This window comes from Ipomoea nil, unplaced genomic scaffold, assembly GCF_001879475.1.
Source record: "Ipomoea nil cultivar Tokyo-kokei standard unplaced genomic scaffold, Asagao_1.1 scaffold0202, whole genome shotgun sequence".
Classification (NCBI taxonomy): Eukaryota; Viridiplantae; Streptophyta; class Magnoliopsida; order Solanales; family Convolvulaceae; genus Ipomoea; species Ipomoea nil.
Window position 1 is genome coordinate 354,048 of NW_017616630.1, and position 12,231 is coordinate 366,278.

A 12,231-nucleotide genomic window follows, 5' to 3' on the forward strand; every position below is an offset into this window, starting at 1 on the left:
AACCTTATATCTTCTTCCAACCATTACCTCCAGGACCCCTGTACAACAAAGTCCAACCTTTTCCCTCCGAGGACCGTCGTCCCCATCCGCCAACGACCGCCAACGAGACCACCAATTTCATAGTACACAAAGGTACCGTACACACACACGGCAACACATGCCTCCCAAGAAATACGTGAACCTTACACAAAGGTCACAAACTCCATAATCACGTCACGGCCACCACGAGGACCGTTGCAATACCTTGGTGACTAGTGTCCCATACCACTAATCGTGCAATCCAGGTAAAGCCACACACACGTCACACGTCACACCTCAACAGGAATCAATGAACGGATCACAACGAAGATATGAAACCATACTCAATCAAAGAATGGGTCACAGCCCAACAACAACAACGATGAATAACACAAGTTATCATCAACCAATAGGAAGGTACAAACAACACACACGCTAGCAGTTAAACACCGAACTAGCATGCTTATCAAACGGGTAAACCAAACGTAGTTCCGAAGAACACACAAGACTCATCATGGTTCAACGAATCACAAGGTTGAACACTTAGCACGATTCAAGACACCAAATCCTACATGGAATCCTACCATATAGTTCTAGACATACGAAACATCAAGAAGACACTCAAATAGTTCCACAAAAGAACATCGGGAAGTCAAAAGACCAAATACCGAGTCAAAAGAATCACGGGGAACAAATCCCCCAACATCCAACATATTGTACCCGCGAGTGGGCCCACGGGTAGGCCTCTACCCGCGGTTCCGCCCGCGGGTACAGGCTGCCCGGCCAATGTACCCCGCGGGTGGGCGGCGGGTTGGACGCCTACCCGCCGTTCCGCCCGCGGGTACATCCATGTACACAATACAACACTTCGCGGATTTTCATCTCCAAACTCAAATTCAAGTCCAAAACATGCCAAATCTCACCAAATACAACAAAATGACTTGAATCAAAGGAAATGCCAAGCAATGGCACACAAGAACCCTAAACACAAGCTCTAGATATGCATTTTCACAAGATAATGCATAAACACTCACATTTCATAGCAAAACACATGTAGAATCCAAGAAATATTCACATATAGGTAAGCAAAATAGGTTTTGTAGAGCATGGGTTACCTCTTGTAGACTAAAGACTTCACTTTACACCTCAACAAGTTCCTCACTAGGATCACCTTCCAAACCCACTTCAAGAACATACCAAAAGATCATAAAGATCCTATCTTTAAGAAAAGACACCTTAGATAAAACCAAAAACACAAGATGAACTTAGATCTTACCCTCCTAGATGCCCAAATATAAGAAAGGTTGAATCTTGGAAGCAACTCTTGAAGTTTTGACAAGGTTCCAACTTGGCTTGGAAGAAAAGCTACTCACCTTTAGAGAGAGGGTGGAGCTAGATTTTTAGAAAAGTGTAAGGAGAGAATGAAGGTGGTCTTACTAGGTTAGGTTACATTAACAACAACAAGTGAAAGGTCAAGAATACTCTTACTAACATAAGGAAGTGTAAGGAACAATGGAACTCCTTGCAAAGCTCAAGGTACAACTTTGACTTTGGGGTTGACTAGTCAATTAATAGTCCCCAACTATTAAATTTCAGGAATTTAAGGAATTAAATTACAAATTGAAGTAGGATTAATTACTCAATTAATCCCTTAATTGGATTTGGATTTTCGGGGTGTCACAATATATATATATATATATATATATATATATATATATATATATATATATATATATATATATATATATATATATATAGGAAGGTTCAAGTTCGACAGTGTCCTTAGGTGTGGCGGTGCGACGTCACCAATAGTTCAACAAATATACACTATCAACGTTAGGAAATGCACCACAAAACACAGACACAAATTAGGTACGCATCACCAAAAACACACAATTTGGTATGAGTAAAAACACCATACAGTGTTCGGAAATACACCATTGGGGGTGGTGAGTTATATGGTGTATTTTTTGGGTCCGTTGTGTATTTTTTGGTATATTTTTGCATTTCATTGTGGTGTGTTTCCACATTGTTGGTGTATGTTGTTAACATTGTTGGTAAATTCTGTCACACTGCCGCACGGGAAGACCCCGCCGCATTTGAACTTTCTTTTATATATATATATATATATATATATATATATATATATATATATATATATATATATATATATATATATATATATATATATATATATATATATATTGAAAGGTTCCCGTGCGGTTGTGCGGTTATTAAAGTGCGTGAGATTTGTACTCAATGTGCGTGAGTGTTGTGTCTAATGTGCCTGAGATTTGTACTTAATGTGCGTGAATGTGTAAAATGCAGCAGAAAATATGGATATCAGCTTCTTCCCCATCCCCAGTACCTACACTCTGTGAGTTGCTTCAGAATAACTTCGATTATTGGGTTGCTCATAATGTGGTATGGAATATGCTGGCCTGTGCTTATTCGACATCTGAGATGGTTACTGATGCTCTTTTTGTTCTATCCAAGATGAAAGATTTGAATTTTCAAGTTTCAATAACGACATATAATAGTGTGTTGCTCTGCTTTGCTGATGTTTACAATGAAATAAAAGCTTCCCAAAGTGAATACACAAATTCTATCCTTATCAATGGTCTATGCAGACCGATCTTGGTGCGAGAATCTGGAACTTCTGTTGTTTGCTTCAATTCCAGATTGTTGAAAATTCTCTTATTATTCACGCACATTAAGCACAAATCTCACGCATATTAAGCACAATACTCTGGCACATTAAGTACAAAACGCACGCATATTAACATGACGCACATTAAGTACAAACCTCAAGCATATTGAGCATAACACTCACGCACATTAAGTATAAACCTCACGCACATTAATATACCTCACAACCGCACGGGAAGCAACAAATGCACCTGATCCCTTCCCTATATATATATATATATATATATATATATATATATATATATATATATATATATATATATATATATATATATTACAAATCGCCTAAGTGCACTACTACAAAAAACACTATTAACGTCGGTTATTTTACCCTTTTAACGTTGGTTTTTTTCGACGTTGTAAGTAAATGATACGACGTCAGTTTTAAAAACCCGACGTCGTATGTATTTTAAAAAAAATATATATAGAAACAACGTCGGTTTTTTAATAATAACCGACGTTGTATGTATGTTTTTTAAATATATATATATATATATATATATATATATATATATATATAAACAACGTTGGGTTTTAGTAATAACTGACGTTGTTTCTTATGTTGTAATTAAAATATAAAAAAAAAAAAAAAAAAAAAAAAAAAAAAAAAAAAAAAAAGAATTACGATGATGGCCGATAAAAGCTAATGCATGTCAATTGTTATCAATTGTCACTATTAGTCATCGACTCAAACAAAAAGGAAGTAGCTATAAAAATTTTTGAAAGCAAATTGCAACTAAAAGCAAATTAGTGAAAGATTATTACGATGATGACGGCCGAAACTCAAACACTTGTAGAAACTGAAACAGAAACTCAAAATACTTGGCGACTGGGACGGCGACTGCTGGTGGCGACGGAGCAGTGGCTATGGCACCTCGAACCATACTTGGCGAACCTGTGGACCTGCGGACCTCGGAGGATGATACGTACCAGATCTGCTCCGTTCTCCTCCAGATCTACTCGAGGTCGACGGTCTCGAAAGTGTCTTGGAATCTGAGATAAGGGTGGACGCACCATGCTTCTGCAGGTTCCCGGACGACGGCCTCCATAGACGACCATGCTTCTGCTTCTCCACCAAACTTGCAGGTCAAGCGGCAGAGTTTTAATGTTGAGAGAAATTGAAGTGGTGATGCAACTGAAGGGCATTGGAGAGTAAATATAGAACGACAGAACGCATTGTATTACATCTCTTTTAAATACCCCATAAAATAATTTTTTTTAATTAAAAAACATATGACCTCGGTTTTTTTAATGATTTACAAGGACGGTTGGTCATAGAAAACTGACGTTAAATTTTAATGTCGGTTTAAATAAAAAACCAACTTTATATGTTATGATATGTTATTTCTGTAGTAGTGGTGATAATTGCATAGTTAACTAGGCGGTCGGTGACATCTCACTTAGAAAGTCCTTCCTGATGACCTTGATATATTACACATGACTCACAATGAATATTACAGAGTAGGATAGAAATCAATCCAAAACCGTCTAAAAATCACACAATTATGTAGTGTTTGAGAGCGGGGCCGGGGTTGGGAAACTAGTGCAATCAACATGACTTGATTGACTTTATATCTTCACTGCCTTTATGATTGTTTTGATGGATGCTTTAATGAAGTTACTGTTCCCTCCTGCTGCTCGATCTTCATCAGCATCACTGCCTCTGGTTACTGAGGGCTGCTTCTTCCCTCTCTTCTTCATGCCACTCAAGATCAGAGATGGCATCCTCCTAACTGTGTTGCTTTTGTTTTCCACTCCTAACTGTTGATTCGGTTCTTGAACGCTTGAGGATTTGATCTCAATGTGAGGGTATTTGAGATTCAGCTTCTCTATTATTTCATCTGTCCTGCAAACTTTATCTATTATTTCTGCATTATTCTCCTCCAACAGCATCTGAAGCCATTTTTCCACATTTCCTTTCCCGCGCTGTTTTCCACTCTCTTCATCATCCTCTTCCTCTCTTTCTGATTCATTAAGAACTGGAAACTGAAATTTGCATGGCGTCCCGCCTTGCATTTCCAGATTCTCAAGCATTTCTTCATCCTCAGGTTCTTCTGTACAGATTCCATAAACGGCTTCTTGCTCTTCAATTGCTGATAATTGTCGTGCTGGTAATGATGCTTTCTGCTCTTCCATCAAGAACGCCCTCAGTTCCTTATGAACACTGTCCTTAGAATCTCTGCCTGCCAAGTGTAACATCATGTTATCATCCATCTCCATCTGCAATTGTGTTCTTTCGGGCAAATAAAAAAAGTTGTTCTCTTCAAGGAAATCGTCCAGTAGTGATCTCTTCCTGGTCTGTTCACACTCAGGTCTTACCTGTTTCTCTAACTCATCTCTCTGCTTATACTTGTAGTGCAGTTCTTTCTCTGCAGAATTACAGATTGCTCTTTGAGCTTCAAGCCTTGCCATCAGGGATTTACTTGCTGCCTGGTTCAGCCTCACTTGTTCTCCATACACCACACTCCTGCAACAAAGAATAAACAACAATTCAGGTAATCTATTTTGTCTGCAAATCTGTAGCACTCAGTAAATAGCTCTTACTGGTGCATGGCATCGCGAATCATCTTCTCGAGCATTGCTTTGTATGAAGTCTGTGCCTCTGCTAGCTTGCGACACTTCTCAGCACGCCGCCTTTTCTTCGTCAGAATTAATTCCAAATCTTCCACTCTCAATTTACTATTCTCTTCATCATCTAGCTTCTGTATTTCAGCCTGCATCTTTTCAGTTTCTTCCCACTGTCTCAGAGAATCTCTAGCAATCACAATGGCCTCATATGGATTGCATCCCATTCCAGGGTCCTCGTTTTCTTTCAGATCGGAGTTCAGTTTCTTGGAAGCTGCCCACAAACAACAGAAACAACATAAAATCCAAGCTAATGATTTATGATGTCTTTGAGGTTTAATTATTCAAGAATAACCTATTATAGGGATGCATGATCTCGGTCTTTTGTTGATGTCTAATGACTTGAGAGCTGATGAAGTGTCGCGGGATTCTCTCCGAGCAAGAACAACAGCAGCTGGAGGAGCCACACATCCTATTCCTGTCTGTGAGGTATTCAACTCCTCACTTTCACCTTCAGAAAACAGCCATGAAAATGCCCTGTGCCTGCAAAGCAAAATGAAAAAAACAAACAGACAAACATTAGAATTTCCCCATCATGTTCTGTCTGTGTTTTTTCTAGGGCATGGAACCACCTGAAATCTGAGTTTGATGAGGCAAAGATGGATAAGAACTGGTTAATGGAGATACCAACTTGAAGATCCCACCATGGAATGAGAAATTCAAGCTGGTTATGCTTCTTCTTGCAGACTTGCCACTGTAAAATCCTTAGATTTCTTGGAACAGTCAATCCTCCTCCTGTAGTTTCCATATGAAAGACACAAATCACAAAGATATTCATCAACACATTGTAAATCAATCCTGGCCATCAAATTTGAAGGTAGGGATGTCAATCTTAGTCCAAAATCGATGGGTTAATCTGATAAGACCAAAAAATTGTAGTGTCAAGGTCAAAAAAACTTAGGCTATATTTGGTAAAATAGCTAGTTTATCAGTCAATTTTGGCTTATTTGACCACTATTAGATGTTTGATTTAGTTAAACAATCAATATGAGTGTTTGATTAATTAACTTTTTGTAACAACTTATTGCTCCAAAATTCTAAAATTCAAAAAGCGGTTCAAAGTAGCTTTTTCGATCAACTTTTTGAGAAAGTCATTTGTCAAGGTCAAAAAAACTTAGGCTATATTTGGTAAAATAGTTAGTTTATCAGTCAATTTTAGCTTATTTGACCACTATTAGCTGCTTGACTTGGTTAAACAATCAATATGAGTGTTTGATTAATTAACTTTTTGTAACGAACTTATTGCTCCAAAATGCTAAAATTCAAAAAAGCGGCTCTAAGTAGTTTTTTCAATTAACTTTTTGAGAAAGTCATTTGCATGTAAATAGCTAATTTACAAAACACTTTTCTACAATCAGCTAATACTATCAACTAGTCAAACCCACTAACTCAATCAGCTAACAGCCATTTACCAAACACCCCCTTAGTCTTATAAAAAATCGGCTCAATAAGTCCAAAACCAATAAACCGCAATGGTCCAAATGAGCTAGTCCGATAATATGAGTCACTTTGGTGTGGAATAAAATATAATTTATATATAAGCTCATATTTAATATATTTTATTAAATTTGTAAATAAAATTTTAGTAAATATATTAATAAATTTATTACAAAACAAAATATTTTTATAAAAATAAATAGTGAAAAATAAAAAAAAAATTAAAAAAAAAATTAAAAAACTTATTATTATTATTATATTATGGTGTAAATAAATAAATTACTTGTAGTTGGAATTTGGAAATGAATGTTTATATTGATCAAATGATGCATAAATTTATATTTACAAGTGTAAATGTATTTGTTTGTTAAAATTGAAAGTTTAAAATATCAATAGTTTTCTATTTTTTAAAAGGAAAATGGCGAGTTTGGTTCCTGAGTTATAATGGTAGAGACGACTCAGTCTCTGAGTTATAACCGTATCCATTTTTAATCCCTTAGTTATGAACAAAGTGGCGCATTTGGTCCCCGACCGTTAAAACTGACGGAAAAATTTAAAAATATTTAAAATTTAAGTGTTAAATTAGGAAATTCACATTTTATTCACTTTCTTATATTGAAACCACTTTTGCAACATTATTTTCACTTCTTAGCATTATATTTCAAGGTTCTTCAATTCCAAAAGCAATTCAATAATCTTCGTATGACTTGTTAGTAACCTGAGTCTCGTATCTGTGACTCAGTACAAACAAGATAACATTTAATCTTGTCTTCAAGCATGTAAAACACATCATCCTAAAAGTTTCTGATTTCCCTTACTAAACATAATAGTAATCGAACCATAACTTTTGAAATACAAGAAGATAACAAATTTCTCACGTTATTTTATGACAAATTCACTAAGGGAGTAACTTGAGATTTTTAGTACGTAAAATTCTTTCGTAAGCTCTGTAGTAAATTAATCAAGAATCGTATATCCTGACAATATATGAAAATTAATTATATATATATATATATATATATATATATATATATATATATATATATATATCCATCACCTCCTTTGTCTTCTTAAAAACTAGAGTAATGAATGAGGAACCTAAGCCTCAGTTATGAAAATTTTAAAAAAATTTGTAACTATTTAAAAAAAAAAAAAAACAAATTTGTAACTGCTAAAAACGATTATTGAATAAACTACTGCATATGAAAAATTTTTACATACTAAAAAAGTAAAAATCTCAAGTTATTCCGTTGGTGAATTTATCATAAAAGCAACCTGAGAAATTTGACATCATTTTGTATCTCAAAAGTTCTGGTTTGATTACCTTTGTTGCTTAGTAAAGAAAATTGAAAATTAATAGAATAGTGTGTTTCACACGTCTGAAGACAATGATCAAGTGTTTCTTTGTTTGTGCTAAGTTTTAAGTTTGTCATACGAGAGCCAGGTTCCTAACAAGTCATACTAAAGTTATTAAAATGCTTTTAGAATTGAACAATCTTGAAATAAGAGGCTAAGAAATAAAAAATAATGTTGTGAAAGTAGTTTTGATATTAGATGGAGAATAAAATGTGAATTTCCTACTTTATTCTCAAATTTTAAATATTTTTTAATTTTTCCGTCAGTTTTAACCGTCAGGACCAAATTGCGCCACTTAATTCATAACAAAGAGACTAAAAATGGATACGGTCATAACTCAGGGGATTGAGTCAGAACTTGAGTATAATTCAGAGTATAAAAATGCAATTTTCCCCTTTTTAAATGTATTAGCTTTAATGGAAATGTTTGATAAGTTCGACCGTTCAAAATTCTAGTGTTAGGACTGAAATTTTAAACCCAATAAAAAAATCGCCTAAAATGGAACAGGCTTGCTGGGTTTACATCTCTATTTGAACTTTGAAGGGATAAGTATGAAGATTACTTGAAATAGGAAACCAGTGATGAATGCCCCAGGCCAGAGGTGAAGCTGAATCAGCATGATAATACAGAACATTTCCGTATGGGTCAATCCGAAACATGTTAGGGTCAAATCCAGCATTCCTGAGAGAAATTTAAACATATGAAATGCAGTCCTAGGGCTAGGAATTCTATGCACCAAATTAAAGTAGAATTGTTTACCCAAGGTGGTTGAGTTGCTTCCAGAGAAGACTGACAAACATCTTGGGCTTTATAGCAGGCTTTGCATTTGGATCAACGATCGGAAACATCTCATCCAATTCCTTCGCTCTGGAAGCCTATCGTCAACCACGATATGGAAATTCGAAAGAGAAAATCGATTGTGAAAATCTAGGGAAAAAATTTCAGAAGATTGATTACCTCCTGGGTAGCAGAAGGAACGAAAGTGAATAGAGGTGAAAGGCTTGGGTCTTTACAGAGCTTCGCATAGGCTTTGGGGTAGCCGAGGCCTTTGTCTACCGCCATTTCTGCGGCGGTGAAAGCTGGATGTCCGGCCATTGTTGCGACGAGTTGCCGGAAACAGAGCAGAGAGGCGGTTGAAGGTTTACAGAACTTTAACGGCTAAGTTTGGGAAATTTTGAAAGACAGGAGAGGACTGTAACGGCTACCTATGTTAAGCAGTGATGGGAGCGGGGAGTCATTACTCATTAGAGTCTTACTTGGTGAAAAGACAAGATTATCCTTGGAATTTTTTGTGAGCTGCACGACTGGTGAGAAATTTGAGGGTAATCTAGTCTAGTTTAGTACACTCTGTTCCATTTTATTAGTCCTACTCACTATTTATTGGTCAAACCAACTCTTTCTTCTTTGTTTATTTTTTTTTTATATTTTTTACTTATTTTTAAATTTAATTTTTTTGTGTTTAATAGTACTTTTAGTATAGTTTCTAAATATATAAATTTTGTATACTAATACTAAACTTAATATTTTAAAAAAATGAATTAAAATAAATTAAGTCAAGCCTTGTTAAACAAACCAAACACATAAAATGGGACGGAGGGAATAATAAAAATATGTTTGTTTTGTTCATAAATTTACTCAACTCCAGGCTTCACATCCCCACTCGATGTGATAGTGGAAGAGTAAATAACAGTGACTTAGTGATCTATTAGTAGTTTTTATAAATATTTTGTACGAACAACTTAGTTGGTTGTTGAGTGGTAGACTGTGAATAAGTACACAAGATCAATTCCTGACAGTTGCAGTATGAGCTGTAAAAGAAAAAAAGAAAAAAAAAGTTTGTTTTGACTAGTACAAATGTAAAATTAAGACCTAGTGCTTGCAAAATGATTAAGGAAGAAAATCTAGTAAGAGTAAAAAGTAAAAAGTGTGGGGATTATGCTCGAAGTGAATAAATCCTTATGCACTGTTATTTGATTTTGTTTCCTGAGTTACTGAGTTATTGTGATTTACATCATTTCACATACTCTGTCGGCAGGGACGGAGCCAGAAATTATGTTGAGGGGGGGGGGGGGGGGGGGGGGGGGCAAAGAAGTAGGGATGGTCAGTGGCGGATTCATGAATTTTTTTCAGTGAGGCCAAAAAATTAAAATAAAAGAGAAAGTTTGAAAAAAAAATGAAACACTTTAAAAAGTATAACAATAAATATTGTTGGATATAGCGAAAAATAAAGCATATTAAAATTTTATAAAAATATTTATAACAAAATATAAAACATAATTAATTTGATAAAACAATTCGAATATAAAACACATTATAAATTACACATTCCATTATTAATATAAAGAAAGTTATATAAACATCTCATTATTAATATAAAAAAGAAAGTTATATATACATCACATTATTAATATAAAAGATTGTGTTGAGCAAAGACAGTGTTGGCAAGGAATTGAACCCAAGCCATTTTAAAACCCAAACAAGTTTCCTACCACCTTGTCTATCAAAACTTTTGTTTACAAAATCTGTTTTATAATACTTATACTAATAATGTACTATATATACATATTATATACAAAGCTATATATAGGGTAGGGGTGGGGTGGGGTGGGGTGAGGGGGGGCAGGTGCCTTCCCTGCCCCCCTTTTGGCTCCGTCCCTGTCTGTCGGGAGTGTGAGAGCCTTTTAAAGTTGTGGCTTCAACTTTGGAAGAAGAGTAAAAAATGGCTTTGAATGATGTAAAAAAGTATAGTATGCACACTCCACACAATAAAACAACAAAATTCCAAATTATAGTATCTTATGATGAATTGTGGACCGTTTATTTTTCTTAGTCTTTCTCATACAACTTACGGAAAAAAAAAAAAACAGAGATTAAAGAGTGCCAAAACCATGCCTGTCAAGATCTGGACTAGGTCTGGATGACTGCGATTTTTGAAATATGATCACTTCCGTATCATAACTAAAAATTGTTGCTTTCATGATCTAAAACTCAAAAGTTTAGATTTAGACCTTCTTTAATTTAGGATAATCATGATTATCTTTCTTAAACTTTGTTGTGCTATTGTCGAATGGGGATAGTCGGTTTTTTTTTTTCTTAGTAATTTTCACGAGAGATAGAGATGGTCAGATGGAGAATGATGATACTTTAATTTTTTTTTTTTTTTAAAAAAAAAAATTTTTGTTCAAAATTATCAAATTCATTAGCCAAACCACAGCAACATTTAAAAGAAATATACATCAAAGTTTAGTTAGTGTCAAATATATATATATATATATATATATATATATATATATATATATATATATATATATATATATATAAAGCAAGAAGGATTCAGCCAATCAGATTGCTCTATTTTTCCGCCCATGATAAACGACAGCGTTTTTTTTTTTTTTTTTTTTTTTTTTGCATTAGTGTTTGGGTGTTTGACCATCGGGAGAGTATGGTGTCAGGCTATATTTGTAGGGGAGTGGCATATTGCGTGTTTACAGAGTTGGTATCCCCTACTATTTGTAGGGGAGTGGCCTATTCACTACCTCAGTTGCACGCTTATATATATATATATATATATATATATATATATATATATATATATATATATAGAAGATACATGTTTAGAGACTTCAACTTCTATTCAAATACAAACTGTAAAAACAAATTTCATATTATGCTATCAACAAAGAAGATGTTCGGGGTTGTTGGTGCGCAGCTTCGTGTTGTGTGCGGAACTATCAAGGTCCGCCGGTGCCGCCTCCTCAAAGTAAGCTTTTTTTCAGTAATCTTCTTCGATTGAATCGTCTTTTTGCCAGTATTTGGGAACGGATCTAATGGATTTTTGAGTTTCTGGAATAGGTTATCTACCAGAAGGATATCCCAAGGATGCTTATCCTCAGCCCGGTTACCCGCCCCAAGAGTATACCCCCAAGGTTACCCTCCCCAATATCCTCCGCCATAGTACGCCGCCCCACCGCCTCAGCAATCTGGTAGCTCCTGCTGCTTGGAAGGATGGTAAACTTCTTCCAATCCTCTTATCTATGTTGAATCAGAAACAAAAAGTTTTTTTTATAAAGAAAAAGGCATAAACTC

At 35.1% G+C, this 12,231-nt stretch overlaps 1 protein-coding gene across 2 annotated transcripts; it reads right to left on the reverse strand.

Annotated features, from left to right (window-relative positions):
• Window positions 1-4,127: 4,127 nt before the first annotated feature.
• On the reverse strand, window positions 4,128-9,345 carry LOC109189815. 2 transcript variants are annotated; one of them, XM_019340452.1, is made up of 8 exons: window positions 9,103-9,345; window positions 8,905-9,020; window positions 8,708-8,826; window positions 5,925-6,087; window positions 5,648-5,835; window positions 5,272-5,566; window positions 5,047-5,194; window positions 4,776-4,910 (listed from the first exon to the last, which is right to left on the reverse strand). In XM_019340452.1, exons 1-8 carry the CDS (start codon window positions 9,238-9,240, stop codon window positions 4,875-4,877), a joined length of 1,203 nt encoding a protein of 400 aa, XP_019195997.1. In that variant the 5' UTR covers window positions 9,241-9,345; the 3' UTR covers window positions 4,776-4,874. The 2 variants fall into 2 exon arrangements, with proteins under 2 accessions (XP_019195990.1, XP_019195997.1); XM_019340445.1 differs by having other exon boundaries at window positions 4,128-5,194.
• Window positions 9,346-12,231: the final 2,886 nt, after the last annotated feature.

Excerpts from the sequence above, each read along its gene's own strand:
- LOC109189815 (XM_019340445.1), bottom strand. The coding sequence starts at position 9,240 with ATGGCCGGACATCCAGCTTTCACCGCCGCAGAAATGGCGGTAGACAAA. Across the intron at positions 6,088-8,707 it reads TCACTGGTTTCCTATTTCAA|GAGGAGGATTGACTGTTCCA; the intron begins GTAATCTTCATA and ends TGGAAACTACAG. Across the intron at positions 5,836-5,924 it reads TCATCAAACTCAGATTTCAG|GCACAGGGCATTTTCATGGC; the intron begins GTGGTTCCATGC and ends TTTGCTTTGCAG.